The sequence below is a fragment of the Muscardinus avellanarius genome (genome assembly GCF_963383645.1).
Source record: "Muscardinus avellanarius genome assembly, chromosome: 14".
Classification (NCBI taxonomy): domain Eukaryota; kingdom Metazoa; phylum Chordata; class Mammalia; order Rodentia; family Gliridae; genus Muscardinus; species Muscardinus avellanarius.
Window position 1 is genome coordinate 86,244,985 of NC_137800.1, and position 15,789 is coordinate 86,260,773.

Genomic DNA, 15,789 nt, shown 5'->3' on the forward strand with positions numbered 1-15,789 from the left:
TAGGTGTTCTCTTCACATTCATATAAAAGCAACAAAGAGGGCAGGGAAAGGCTTTTGGGGGTGATGAACAGGTTTACGGTGCAAAGTCTGGAGGTGCTTTCCTGGGTGTGGTATGGTCTCATCACCAGTTCTCAGCAAGCTCTATCCACCAAATATGCACATGTTTTTGTATGTCAATCATAGCTCGAGAAAGTGCTTAAAAAAACTCAGAGAAAATATTTGACTGTAAAATAGTAGTTATCTGGGTATGGTGGTAGACGCTTGTAATCCCAGTACTTAGGAGGCTGAGACAGAGGATGGCAGGTTTATGTCCAGCTTCAGCTACTTAATGAGGCCCTCTGCAACCGAGTGAGACCTTGTTTTAAAATCAAGAATAAAAGGCCTGGGGGCATAGCTCAGGGGTAAAATGCCCCTGGGTCCCATTCCTAGTATGCCCCTCCCGAAAAATAAAAAAGAAATTTAACAGTTAAATGTAAAACTGGTGCCCATTTTTCTCTCTGTGTATACATAGAAGACATAAAAGTTGTGCTTTTTGTTTATGATGCCATTTCAGATGTGTATCTTGTCTATTATGAAGAAATTAGTGGACACATTTACCAGCTGAACTGGATCTAGTGATTGAAACAGTTGTTTTGAGAGGCATTTCATGGTTTCTTGAGAATTAGTTCTCCAAAAGCAGTGATTGGAGCCTGAGTTTTGCTCTAAGTTGGATAGAAAGAAAAAAACCAACTCTAAACTGTGTTGCAAGCTCTTACACAGCATTAGGGTTGGAGAGTCTGAGCAGGGCGATGAATGATTAGTACTTATTTATTTTGCAGACTCATTGTCTGTGTGCCTAACTTCTAAATAAACAGGCTTTAGTTAAAATAATGTAAAAACAAATTAATTTTTTTTCAGGGCTGGGGATGAAACCCAGGGGCATTCTACCTCTGAATTACACCCCAAGCCTATTTTTTATTTTTACTTTTTATTCTGAAACAGGGTCTCACTGAGTTACAAAGGGCCTCACTAAGTAGTAGCTGAGGCTGTCCTTGAACCGCGATCCTCATTTCCCAGCCTCCCAAATGCTGGGATCACAAGTGTGTGCCACTACAACTGGCTTAAAATCAAATTAATAAAAACATTAAGGATGTTCTCATGCTACTCATTATTTAACAATTTCATTATCAGTGAAGCCTCCACAGATTGATTTAGGAGTAGATAAACTCTTCTTCCAAAATAAGTCTTACATAAAAAGCTTCAAATAGCCAGGTGAGGTGGTGCACGCCTAATCTCGACACTTGGGAGGCTGAGACAGGAGGGTCACAGGTTCGCAGACAGCCTCAGTAAGCAGTGAGGCTCTCATCAACCCAGTGAGACCCTGCTTCAAATAAGAAATAAAACTGGGCTGGGGTTGTAGCTTGAAGGTAGAATGCCTCTGGGTTCAATCCCCAGTAACACACACACACATATGCACACACTCACACGTGCATGCATGCACATACACACACGCACACATGCATGTAGGCACGCATGTACACAGGCATGCACAAAGCTACACAAAGCTTCAATGAGCTGGGTGCAGAGGCACACTCCTGTAATCCCAGTACTTGGGAGTCTGAGACAAGAGGATTGCTGGTTCCCAGACAGCCTCAGGAACTTAATGAGGTCCTCTGCAACTTAGTGAGACCCTGTTTCAAAATAAATATAAAATAGCACTGGGGCTGTAGCTCAGAGGTAAATGCCGCTGGTTTCAATCCCCAGCAACACATAGACATCTTCAAATAATTGTTTATTATTGCTCACCATAAGGGTAATAAGTAGATAAAAACATCTAAATTTTTCCTTGTAATCTTCAAGAATTAGATAGTTCCTATAAAAAGGTCTCCCTAAAAACCTCACTAATATGTACTGGTAGGGAAGAGGGGGAGAGAGGTGGAGGGAACACGCTTGTTAACTGGACGTGTGGCACACACTTGTCATCCCCGTACTTGGGAGGCTGAGACAGGAGGAGCGCAGGTTCACGGCCAGCCTCAGCAACTTGGGAGGCCCTCCTTAACTTAGTGAGAATCCTTTTTAAAATAAAGAATAAAATTGGACTTGGGGTGTAGCTCAGAGGTAGAATGCCCTTGGGTTCCACAGCCAGTACCACCAGAAAAAAAAAACACATATACACCAAGTGCTGTGTGCATAGAGCGTTTGTTGCTTTGAATCACACTATGATCCATAATTACAACACACCAATAAAAGTATTAAAACATGAAATGGTAAAAAATATTTTCACTTTTGCAATTTAATCTTTATTTAATTCTTTTTCAATTAATCTACATTGCCCTTTTGTATGTCTTCTGAACAAAATGTCTAAAATCACAAATCAAGAAATAGTTTCATGGTCTCCTCTTATAATAAAAACAAATGTAATTGTGACTTAATGAGAAAGATAAAAAGAAAGATTTCCCTGCAGAGATTTACAATATTTATGTATGCTCAGATTTCTGAGAGCAACCCTGAAGAATCAGCCCGTGTGAGTTTTCATCTTTTCTTCTACTTCCCACAAATGGTTCTACGGACCTAGACACACTATTTTCCAAGAGCCAGTGGAGAGATGGACACTACCTGGATGCAGAGAGCATGTTCCCGGTCCTCTCTACTTCTCGACCACCACAGAGCCCACAGCGAGGAGGACGGATGCTGTCCGCGCATTTGCTCAGCCCGCAGTGCCGTGGTGCGTCTGCGCCTCTGGAGTGTGTAAGGCAGAGACTCAGCAGGACCCTCCTTCTTGGACACGTGACTTCCAGGGAGGGGATGAAATTGTCACAAATTCTTACTGCTTGTTTTGCCTTTTAATGAACCTGCAAATAGGTCATGACTGTAGGCCCATGTGAAAAGCAGCTAGGGAATTTAGCATGAAATGTAAAAAAAAAAAAAATGTCCCCAACATTGTCTGAAACCCCAGACCATGGAGAACGGCTGTGCAGAACTCCTGGACTTCATCCAGTCGCCGCCACTAAGGTGCCCTGGGAAAGGCCGGCGACGAGGCGTCTGGGGCTGACGCCATGGCCTCACGGCTCACGAGTGCACGTCTGGAAGGTGCAAACGTTACTGGGAAAAAAGAAAGCTTTTCAGAACCAATTTCACTTTTATTGGTGTATTGTAATTCTACACGATAGTGAGGTTCAAAGTGACACAAGCCTACGTGCTACAGCACGTGCTGTGCCTCCCCGTGGATCCTGCGCCATTGCCCCCTGCCTGTCAGTTGGGCTGGAGTGAGACCTTCCTCTACGCACGCAGTGATATCTGAACTTTCCCTTCACCTCTCTTCCTCTTCCCACCTTCCTCCCAGCCTCTTTCTTTATTCTCCTGGCCTCTCTTTTTCATATCTGAAGCCTCTTTTCTCTTATCTGTCCAGCTCCCACATATGAGAGAAATCGTACAACCTTTGACTTTGTGAGCCTGGCTGATGTCCCTTGGCATCACGTGTCTAGGAAAGATAGGATAGGGAATTGAGAAAATGTATTTTCAGAAGAAATTTTTGAGGTAGTGAATGTATTACAAATAAACTTGTGCATATTATTGTATCTTTATAGCGAATGTCAGTTTTTTTTTTTTTTTTGGTAGTACTGGGAATGGAACCCAGTGGTTTTCTACCTCTGAGCTACAGCCCAGTCCTACTTTTTTAGTCTTTATTTTTAAACAGAGTCTCACTGAGTTGCAAAGGGCCTCACTAAGTAGCTGAGGCTGGCTTCAAACCTGTGCGATTCTCCTGTCTCAGCCTCCCCAATACTGGGTTTCAAGGGTGCACCACCACACCCAGCTCACAAAATATTTTTGTAAAAAAGTTATATGAACTGATCTCCAAAATTTAAGAATTACTTAGGACCAACTAAAGATAATCAGAAAACCTATTTCAGTGCCTCTCTGGTGCTTTTCTCTGACTTCCAGTTCCTCTTCCTTTCATCGATTTGCGCTGGACGCACACCAGCTTCTTCAGCGCCTCCTTCATGTCCTTGTTCCTCAGGGTGTAGATGAGGGGGTTGAGGCTCGGGGTGATGATGGTGTAGAAGAGGGTGAGGAATTTCCCCTGATCCTTAGAGGCGCTTCTACCTGGCTGCAGGTACATGTAGATAATAGTTCCGTAGTAGATGGACACCACGGTGAGGTGAGACCCGCAGGTGTTCACGGCTTTCCGCTGGCCTGCTTTGGACTTCATTCTCAGCACGGCTTTGGCTATGTAGCCATAGGAGATCAGAATCAGAGTGAGGGGCGTAAGGACGATGACAATCCCTAAAGCAAACACAGACATCTCCACGGCCGTGGTGTCTACACAAGCTACCTTGATGAGAGCTGGCAACTCACACAAGAAGTGATCCAGAAGGTTGTTTCCACATCGAGGCAGATTCAGGGTGAGCGTGCAGAGCACTACAGAATTGGCCAGACTAACGCTCCAGACCGCCAGGACCATCTTGAGACAGAGGTGGGGGGTCATGATGACCAGGTAATGCAAGGGCTTGCAAATGGCCGTGAAGCGGTCGTAGGACATGACGGCCAAGAGCAGGCACTCGACGGAGCCCAGCCACATGTACACGTAGAGCTGGACCACGCAGCCCGCCTGGCTGATGGTCTTCTTGGGGCCCCACAGGTTGACCAGCATCTGCGGGACGATGCTGGTTGTGAAGCACAGGTCTAGGAAAGATAAATTCCTGAGGAAAAAGTACATGGGTGTGTGCAGGTGCGAGTCCAGGAGAGACGCGAGGATGATGGCCGTGTTGCCCACCAGCGTGACGATGTAGAAGGTGGCGACAACGCCCGACAGGGTCAGCTCCAGCTGGGGATGGTCGGAGAAGCCGAGCAGAATGAAGCCATGGAAAGAACTGGAGTTGCTGTGCTCCACCATGGTCCTTCAAAGTCTATATCCTAGAGAGAGGAGAGGAGGGGGGTGGGAGTGAGAACTCGTCAACACGGACAATCTAAATCATCTGATAAAATACAGAGCTAAGTAAATGGCGAGGAATTGGATTGGTTATTGAAAAAATGGATGCAAGTTAAAAATGACAGTGAATAATGTGGTATTTGTGATCAATGCTACTGCTGCTGCTGCTGCTGCTGCTGCTGCTGCTGCTGCTGCTACTGTTACTGCTGCTGCTGAGGATGCTGCTGAGGATGCTGATGCTGAGGATGCTGCTGAGGATGCTGCTGCTGAGGATGCTGAGGATGCTGATGCTGAGGATGCTGCTGAGGATGCTGATGCTGAGGATGCTGATGCTGTGGATGCTGATGCTGAGGATGCTGATGCTGAGGATGCTGATGCTGAGGATGCTGCTGAGGATGCTGCTGAGGACGCTGATGCTGAGGATGCTGATGCCGATGCTAATGCTGCTGCTGCTGCTGATATGTAGTAAGGGGGATTGAACCCTGGGGCATTCTACCTCTGAGCTACACCCCCAGCCCTATTTTATTTTTCATTTTGAAACAGGGTCTCACTGAGTTGCTGAGGCTGATCACAAACCTGTGATCCTCTTGTCTCAGCCTCCCAAGTACTGGGATTATAAGTTTCTGCCACCATACCTGGCTGTGATAGATTGTTTTACAGCAATGAATTTAATGTTAGATTTAAAAACTCTAGCTGACTTTTAGGAATTCCCTCTTAACTAAGTCTGAATTTTCTCACGTGCGAGTTGGTCCAGTTCTAAAATGATGTGTCCTTATGATTTTCTGTAAAGCTATATAGATAGAAATAGTGACTATATTCTAGTATTTGGCCTGGGGATTACTCTTTAAAATCTATTTGTCTAATATTATAAACAGGGAGACTGTGTTCTGTTTCCATATCTTAGCAAATAACACTTCGCTCTCCAGCTTGCTATGTAAGAAATCTGACATTTATCCTTGGCACTTTTATCTCCCTTTTTGAACACTAAATCTGATAAATTTGAACACAAAACTACAGGTTAATTCTTGCCTCACTTCCAAATTTTCTACCACTGCTGCACTAATCTAAGGCAGGATAACCTCTTTTCTCAATTTCTGACACTAGTCTTTACTTTTTGAATCTAGTTTTAAACCTTTATGTTTTACAGGATTGAATAGATCAAATAAAATCATGTCAACCACGTGCATGAAGTTTGCCAACTGCTTTTCATTACATTTAGAAATAGTCTAATATTTCAGGGTAGCCTAAGTGGACCTGCATGCGAGCACTCGTTCTCAGCTCACAAATTGCTTTACCCTATTTTGCTTCTAGCCTTCTCTCAATTTTTAAATTTTTATTTGTTTATTTTTAACGTTTATTGATGATGCATTATAGTAAATTATTTTTTTAAGTGAGTCAAGGCTCAAAGCCATTGAAAGCCCTGGAAACTCTTCATCTTTTCAGGATAACACCTGAAATTAAACCATCTTTTAAATATTTCCTGTTTAAAGAGGGCTTCCCGGAATCCACGCCCCTCTTTGCTGCCTTATGCCATGCATGGGGAATCTTGATAGAGACCCAATGTCACATGAAGCGTAAGAGCTTGTCACGGTTCTCTCTCATCTCCACCAGCTGTGTGAGGTCAGACAGGGCACCTGACGCTGCTGGGCTCAGTTTTCTCACCTATAAAATTTGGGAAAATAGCTGGGCATGGTGGCGCAGGCTTGTAACCCCGCACTTCAGAGGCAGAGACAGGAGGATCGCGCAGGTTCGAAGCCAGCCTCGCTGGCTTAAAAGACCCTGTTTCCAAGGAAAAGTGTAAAATAGGTCTTGGAGTGTAGCCCGGAGGTAGAAGGGTTTCCAGGAACCCCAGTGCCACAAAATAATAAAAATAAATAAAATAAATAAAAAATTTGGGAAAATAAAAGTGCTTAGTGATGGCTATGGAGATTAAATAAACAATAAATGTAAGTGGCTTAGAATAATGCTCAGAACAAAGTGCGCCTTAATAGTCTTAAGCATTTAAATAATACTGACTGAAATCAAACACAAGCCATACCAGCCTGGCACACATGACTCTTCTATGAAACTATAGGTTCAAAAATTATCTCTGTATAACCTGCTAATAAAATTTAATGTATGCTTATTACAATGTTCTCATAAAGCAAACTTGATTTGAAAATAAACTTTGTTTTTGTTAGAAATAATCATTTATAACCAGACGTGGTGGTGAATTCTTGTAATCCCAGCATTTGGAAGGGTAAGACAGGAGGATCCGGGTTCCCAGCCAGCCTCAGCTACTTAGTGAGGCCCTTTCAACTCAGTGAGACCCTGTTTCAAACTAAAGAATAAAAATAGGGCTGTGGGTATAGCTTGGAGATAGAATGCCCCTGGGTTCCATCCCCAGTACCAAAAAAAATCCCAAAATATAAATAATTTTTAATTACCAGGATTATTATAGGAACAACCTATAATTATGTACTACATATGTAAATATTTATTTACTATCCTTCTCATAAATATTAATTGTAAAAGCTTTAAGAAAGCAGAGACGTTATCTATGGCTCTTCACTCTGTTCCTAACTCCCAAGGTATTCACCTAATATGCAGATCTGTAGTGTTGGAATAAATGAAAAGTTGTCACATTAAGAATAATAAGGAAAAAACACATAAAGTTATTAGCATTTTGTTTACATTAAAAATGTAGGCTGGCCGGATGTGGTGGTGCACGCTGGTAATCCCAGCATTCAGGAGGTGAGACAGGAGGATCGTGGTTTTAACTACTTAGTGAGACACTTTGCAACTCAGTGAGACCCTTTTTCAAAATAAAGAATAAATATAGGGCTGGGGGTGTAGCTCGGAGGTAGAATACTCTTGGGTTCCATCCCTGGCACTGCAAAAAAAAAATTAAAATAAAATAAATACAAATTAAAGGTAAAAATGTGGGCTGGCTGGACCCGGTGGTGCATGCCTAGAGTCCCTTTACTTGGAAGGCTGAGACAGGAAGATCACAATCTCAGAACTTAAGAAGACCCTCATCAATTTATCAAGACCCTGTTTCAAAATAAAAATAAAAGCGCTGGGGGCATAACTTAGAGGTAGAATGCCCCAGAGTTTAGTTGCCAGAACCCAAAACCCCCCAAATTCCAACAAACCAACAAATAAATGAACAAACAACAAGCCAACAACAATAAAATGTAGCTGGTATTTTGCGATGTTACCTGAATGAGTTGATAGTAAGTGGCAGTGGATGTTTGAAGGCTGATTTCCGTGCACAGGGCCGAGCAGGAGCCGGGTGGCCGTGGGGGTGGGAGGCCTCCCGAGGGCTGCGTGCATGGATGTCTCTAACTAAACTTCACCGTGACGTGTGATTAAATACACCAATAAAAAAATCACTTTGTCACCAGAAAAAAATAAAGGTGCTGATTTCATCTATAGTGTAACAAATACTGTATTTATTCACTTTGATGAAAAAAATAGTGTGAAATTGTCTATATTTGAAGAATGAAGAAACCCAGAACTAAACAATAATGCTGTACAGATGTGGTTCCTTTAGACAAGCATACGTCTCTCCTAAATGCCCGAACATTTTTTTCTTTTTTGCAGGCATTCTACCTCTGAGTTCCACTCCCAGCTCTATTTTTATTATTATTTTGAAACAGGGTCTCACTACTTTTCAGAACCTCACTAAGTAGCTGAGGCTGGCCATGAACCTGTGATCCCTGTGTTTCGGTCTCCCAAGTAACGGGGTTACATGGTTTGACCCACCATGCCCCGCCTGCCCAAAATTTAACAGTTAAATATATGATCAGTAAGTCTGCTGCCAGAGGTTTTAATCACTGCACATAAACATTATCTTTTTACCAGAGAGGGAAGAACAACACCCAGAAAGTTTCCATTCAGTATTTGTGTGTGTGTGTGTGTGTGTGTGTGTGTGTGTGTGTGTGTGTGTGTGTCTGGGGATGGAATCCAGAAGCATTCAACCTCCGAGCTACACCCACGGCCCTATGTTTTATTCTTTATTTTGAAACAGGGTCTCACTGAGTTTGGGAGGGCCTCACTAAGTAGCTGAGACTATCTGAACCGTGATCCTCCTGTCTCAGCCTCCTGAATGCTGGGATTACTAGCGTGCGCCACCACGCCCGGCTCAATTCAGTATTGCATTATATATTTAATATTTTCCTAGGAGCCTAGTGTGGTAGTATTGCCTATAATCCCAGGATTTAGGAGGCTGAGACAGGAAGATTGCATGTTTGAGGCCAGCATCAGCAACTTAGTGAGACCCTGTTTCCAAATAAAAAATAAAAAGGATTGGGAGTGAAGTTCAGAAGTAGATTCCCTTTGGGTTTAGTCCCAGCACCTTCATTTTTTTTTAGTAGGGAAATAGAGCTTATGTTAGGTGTTCTCTTCACATTCATATAAAAGCAACAAAGAGGGCAGGGAAAGGCTTTTGGGGGTGATGAACAGGTTTACGGTGCAAAGTCTGGAGGTGCTTTCCTGGGTGTGGTATGGTCTCATCACCAGTTCTCAGCAAGCTCTATCCACCAAATATGCACATGTTTTTGTATGTCAATCATAGCTCGAGAAAGTGCTTAAAAAAACTCAGAGAAAATATTTGACTGTAAAATAGTAGTTATCTGGGTATGGTGGTAGACGCTTGTAATCCCAGTACTTAGGAGGCTGAGACAGAGGATGGCAGGTTTATGTCCAGCTTCAGCTACTTAATGAGGCCCTCTGCAACCGAGTGAGACCTTGTTTTAAAATCAAGAATAAAAGGCCTGGGGGCATAGCTCAGGGGTAAAATGCCCCTGGGTCCCATTCCTAGTATGCCCCTCCCGAAAAATAAAAAAGAAATTTAACAGTTAAATGTAAAACTGGTGCCCATTTTTCTCTCTGTGTATACATAGAAGACATAAAAGTTGTGCTTTTTGTTTATGATGCCATTTCAGATGTGTATCTTGTCTATTATGAAGAAATTAGTGGACACATTTACCAGCTGAACTGGATCTAGTGATTGAAACAGTTGTTTTGAGAGGCATTTCATGGTTTCTTGAGAATTAGTTCTCCAAAAGCAGTGATTGGAGCCTGAGTTTTGCTCTAAGTTGGATAGAAAGAAAAAAACCAACTCTAAACTGTGTTGCAAGCTCTTACACAGCATTAGGGTTGGAGAGTCTGAGCAGGGCGATGAATGATTAGTACTTATTTATTTTGCAGACTCATTGTCTGTGTGCCTAACTTCTAAATAAACAGGCTTTAGTTAAAATAATGTAAAAACAAATTAATTTTTTTTCAGGGCTGGGGATGAAACCCAGGGGCATTCTACCTCTGAATTACACCCCAAGCCTATTTTTTATTTTTACTTTTTATTCTGAAACAGGGTCTCACTGAGTTACAAAGGGCCTCACTAAGTAGTAGCTGAGGCTGTCCTTGAACCGCGATCCTCATTTCCCAGCCTCCCAAATGCTGGGATCACAAGTGTGTGCCACTACAACTGGCTTAAAATCAAATTAATAAAAACATTAAGGATGTTCTCATGCTACTCATTATTTAACAATTTCATTATCAGTGAAGCCTCCACAGATTGATTTAGGAGTAGATAAACTCTTCTTCCAAAATAAGTCTTACATAAAAAGCTTCAAATAGCCAGGTGAGGTGGTGCACGCCTAATCTCGACACTTGGGAGGCTGAGACAGGAGGGTCACAGGTTCGCAGACAGCCTCAGTAAGCAGTGAGGCTCTCATCAACCCAGTGAGACCCTGCTTCAAATAAGAAATAAAACTGGGCTGGGGTTGTAGCTTGAAGGTAGAATGCCTCTGGGTTCAATCCCCAGTAACACACACACACATATGCACACACTCACACGTGCATGCATGCACATACACACACGCACACATGCATGTAGGCACGCATGTACACAGGCATGCACAAAGCTACACAAAGCTTCAATGAGCTGGGTGCAGAGGCACACTCCTGTAATCCCAGTACTTGGGAGTCTGAGACAAGAGGATTGCTGGTTCCCAGACAGCCTCAGGAACTTAATGAGGTCCTCTGCAACTTAGTGAGACCCTGTTTCAAAATAAATATAAAATAGCACTGGGGCTGTAGCTCAGAGGTAAATGCCGCTGGTTTCAATCCCCAGCAACACATAGACATCTTCAAATAATTGTTTATTATTGCTCACCATAAGGGTAATAAGTAGATAAAAACATCTAAATTTTTCCTTGTAATCTTCAAGAATTAGATAGTTCCTATAAAAAGGTCTCCCTAAAAACCTCACTAATATGTACTGGTAGGGAAGAGGGGGAGAGAGGTGGAGGGAACACGCTTGTTAACTGGACGTGTGGCACACACTTGTCATCCCCGTACTTGGGAGGCTGAGACAGGAGGAGCGCAGGTTCACGGCCAGCCTCAGCAACTTGGGAGGCCCTCCTTAACTTAGTGAGAATCCTTTTTAAAATAAAGAATAAAATTGGACTTGGGGTGTAGCTCAGAGGTAGAATGCCCTTGGGTTCCACAGCCAGTACCACCAGAAAAAAAAAACACATATACACCAAGTGCTGTGTGCATAGAGCGTTTGTTGCTTTGAATCACACTATGATCCATAATTACAACACACCAATAAAAGTATTAAAACATGAAATGGTAAAAAATATTTTCACTTTTGCAATTTAATCTTTATTTAATTCTTTTTCAATTAATCTACATTGCCCTTTTGTATGTCTTCTGAACAAAATGTCTAAAATCACAAATCAAGAAATAGTTTCATGGTCTCCTCTTATAATAAAAACAAATGTAATTGTGACTTAATGAGAAAGATAAAAAGAAAGATTTCCCTGCAGAGATTTACAATATTTATGTATGCTCAGATTTCTGAGAGCAACCCTGAAGAATCAGCCCGTGTGAGTTTTCATCTTTTCTTCTACTTCCCACAAATGGTTCTACGGACCTAGACACACTATTTTCCAAGAGCCAGTGGAGAGATGGACACTACCTGGATGCAGAGAGCATGTTCCCGGTCCTCTCTACTTCTCGACCACCACAGAGCCCACAGCGAGGAGGACGGATGCTGTCCGCGCATTTGCTCAGCCCGCAGTGCCGTGGTGCGTCTGCGCCTCTGGAGTGTGTAAGGCAGAGACTCAGCAGGACCCTCCTTCTTGGACACGTGACTTCCAGGGAGGGGATGAAATTGTCACAAATTCTTACTGCTTGTTTTGCCTTTTAATGAACCTGCAAATAGGTCATGACTGTAGGCCCATGTGAAAAGCAGCTAGGGAATTTAGCATGAAATGTAAAAAAAAAAAAAATGTCCCCAACATTGTCTGAAACCCCAGACCATGGAGAACGGCTGTGCAGAACTCCTGGACTTCATCCAGTCGCCGCCACTAAGGTGCCCTGGGAAAGGCCGGCGACGAGGCGTCTGGGGCTGACGCCATGGCCTCACGGCTCACGAGTGCACGTCTGGAAGGTGCAAACGTTACTGGGAAAAAAGAAAGCTTTTCAGAACCAATTTCACTTTTATTGGTGTATTGTAATTCTACACGATAGTGAGGTTCAAAGTGACACAAGCCTACGTGCTACAGCACGTGCTGTGCCTCCCCGTGGATCCTGCGCCATTGCCCCCTGCCTGTCAGTTGGGCTGGAGTGAGACCTTCCTCTACGCACGCAGTGATATCTGAACTTTCCCTTCACCTCTCTTCCTCTTCCCACCTTCCTCCCAGCCTCTTTCTTTATTCTCCTGGCCTCTCTTTTTCATATCTGAAGCCTCTTTTCTCTTATCTGTCCAGCTCCCACATATGAGAGAAATCGTACAACCTTTGACTTTGTGAGCCTGGCTGATGTCCCTTGGCATCACGTGTCTAGGAAAGATAGGATAGGGAATTGAGAAAATGTATTTTCAGAAGAAATTTTTGAGGTAGTGAATGTATTACAAATAAACTTGTGCATATTATTGTATCTTTATAGCGAATGTCAGTTTTTTTTTTTTTTTTTGGTAGTACTGGGAATGGAACCCAGTGGTTTTCTACCTCTGAGCTACAGCCCAGTCCTACTTTTTTAGTCTTTATTTTTAAACAGAGTCTCACTGAGTTGCAAAGGGCCTCACTAAGTAGCTGAGGCTGGCTTCAAACCTGTGCGATTCTCCTGTCTCAGCCTCCCCAATACTGGGTTTCAAGGGTGCACCACCACACCCAGCTCACAAAATATTTTTGTAAAAAAGTTATATGAACTGATCTCCAAAATTTAAGAATTACTTAGGACCAACTAAAGATAATCAGAAAACCTATTTCAGTGCCTCTCTGGTGCTTTTCTCTGACTTCCAGTTCCTCTTCCTTTCATCGATTTGCGCTGGACGCACACCAGCTTCTTCAGCGCCTCCTTCATGTCCTTGTTCCTCAGGGTGTAGATGAGGGGGTTGAGGCTCGGGGTGATGATGGTGTAGAAGAGGGTGAGGAATTTCCCCTGATCCTTAGAGGCGCTTCTACCTGGCTGCAGGTACATGTAGATAATAGTTCCGTAGTAGATGGACACCACGGTGAGGTGAGACCCGCAGGTGTTCACGGCTTTCCGCTGGCCTGCTTTGGACTTCATTCTCAGCACGGCTTTGGCTATGTAGCCATAGGAGATCAGAATCAGAGTGAGGGGCGTAAGGACGATGACAATCCCTAAAGCAAACACAGACATCTCCACGGCCGTGGTGTCTACACAAGCTACCTTGATGAGAGCTGGCAACTCACACAAGAAGTGATCCAGAAGGTTGTTTCCACATCGAGGCAGATTCAGGGTGAGCGTGCAGAGCACTACAGAATTGGCCAGACTAACGCTCCAGACCGCCAGGACCATCTTGAGACAGAGGTGGGGGGTCATGATGACCAGGTAATGCAAGGGCTTGCAAATGGCCGTGAAGCGGTCGTAGGACATGACGGCCAAGAGCAGGCACTCGACGGAGCCCAGCCACATGTACACGTAGAGCTGGACCACGCAGCCCGCCTGGCTGATGGTCTTCTTGGGGCCCCACAGGTTGACCAGCATCTGCGGGACGATGCTGGTTGTGAAGCACAGGTCTAGGAAAGATAAATTCCTGAGGAAAAAGTACATGGGTGTGTGCAGGTGCGAGTCCAGGAGAGACGCGAGGATGATGGCCGTGTTGCCCACCAGCGTGACGATGTAGAAGGTGGCGACAACGCCCGACAGGGTCAGCTCCAGCTGGGGATGGTCGGAGAAGCCGAGCAGAATGAAGCCATGGAAAGAACTGGAGTTGCTGTGTTCCACCATGGTCCTTCAAAGTCTATATCCTAGAGAGAGGAGAGGAGGGGGGTGGGAGTGAGAACTCGTCAACACGGACAATCTAAATCATCTGATAAAATACAGAGGTAAGTAAATGGCGAGGAATTGGATTGGTTATTGAAAAAATGGATGCAAGTTAAAAATGACAGTGAATAATATGGTATTTGTGATCAATGCTGCTGCTGCTGCTGCTGCTACTGCTGCTGCTGCTGCTGAGGATGCTGCTGAGGATGCTGCTGAGGATGCTGATGCTGAGGATGCTGCTGAGGATGCTGATGCTGAGGATGCTGCTGAGGATGCTGATGCTGAGGATGCTGATGCTGATGCTAATGCTGCTGCTGATTTGTAGTAAGGGGGATTGAACCCAGGGGCATTCTACCTCTGAGCTACACCCCCAGCCCTATTTTATTTTTCATTTTGAAACAGGGTCTCACTGAGTTGCTGAGGCTGATCACAAACCTGTGATCCACTTGTCTCAGCCTCCCAAGTACTGGGATTACAAGTTTCTGCCACCACACCTGGCTGTGATAGATTGTTTTGCAGTAATGAATTTAATGTTAGATTTTAAAAATGTAGATCACTGTTATGAATTCCCTCTTATCTAAGTCTGAAATTTCTCACATGCCAATTGGTCCAGTTCTAAAATCATGATGTGTGCCAGGCGTGGTGGCACATGCTTGTCGTCCCAATATTTGGGAGGCTGAGACAGGAGGATCGTGGTTCGCGGACAGCCTCAGCTACTTAGTGAGGCCCTCTGCAACTCAGTGAGACCCTGTTTCATAATAAAGAATAAAACATAGGGCCGTAGGTGTAGCTCGGAGGTCAAATGCTCCTGGGTTCCACACCAACACCCCCCCCCCCAAATACTGAATGGAAACTTTCTGGGTGTTGTTCTTCCCTCTCTGGTAAAAAGATAATGTTTATGTTCAGTGATAAAAACCTCTGGCAACAGACTTACAAGAAAGCAGAGATGGTATCTATGGCTCTTCACTCTGTCCCTAACACCCAAGGTACTCACCTAATATGCAGATCTGTAGTTTTTGAATACATGAAAAGTTGTCACATTAAGAATAATAATGAAAAAATCACATAAAGTTATTAGCATTTTGTTTACATTAAAAATGTAGGCTAGCCAGGTGTGGTGGCGCACGCTTGTAATCCCCGCGCTTGGGAGGCCGAGACAGGAGGATCGAGCAGGTTCAAAGCCAGCCGCCCTGGCTTAAGAGACCCTGTTTCCAAATAAAATGTATAAAATAGGTCTGGGAGTGTAGCCCAGAGGTAAAAGGGCTTCCAGGAACCCCAGTACCACCACCACCAAAAAAAAAAAAAAAAAAAAAGTAGGGTAAGCCGAGCGTGGTGGCACACGCTTGTAATCCCCGCTCTTGGGAGGCTGATACAGAAGGATCACGCAGGTTTAGAGTCAGCCTCAGCTACTGAGTGAGGCTCTCAGCAACTTAATGAGACCCTGTTTCCAAATAAAATATAAAATAGTTCTGGGAGTATAGCCTGGAGGTAGAAGCATCTAGGTTCCAACCCAAATACCAGCACTAAATAGATAAATAGATAAATAGATAAATAAATAAATAAATAAAATAGGCTGGCCGGATGTGGTGGTGCAT

At 43.8% G+C, this 15,789-nt stretch overlaps 2 protein-coding genes across 2 annotated transcripts in view; both read right to left on the reverse strand.

The window, feature by feature from the left end:
- Positions 1-3,881: 3,881 nt before the first annotated feature.
- Positions 3,882-4,873, reverse strand: LOC308273249 (olfactory receptor 2W1-like; the record flags this gene model as incomplete). Its single annotated transcript, XM_080710332.1, is given in 2 exon segments — positions 3,882-3,931; positions 3,934-4,873. Coding segments are annotated over 2 exon segments (990 nt in total).
- Positions 4,874-13,166: 8,293 nt separating this feature from the next.
- LOC308273250 (uncharacterized protein) overlaps positions 13,167-15,789 on the reverse strand; it is a gene marked incomplete at both ends in the record, with an annotated part of 37,427 nt that continues 34,804 nt past the window's right edge. Inside the window, 2 exon segments of the mRNA XM_080710333.1 lie at positions 13,167-13,216; positions 13,219-14,162. Coding sequence (XP_080566459.1) covers positions 13,167-13,216; positions 13,219-14,162 — 994 coding nt within the window.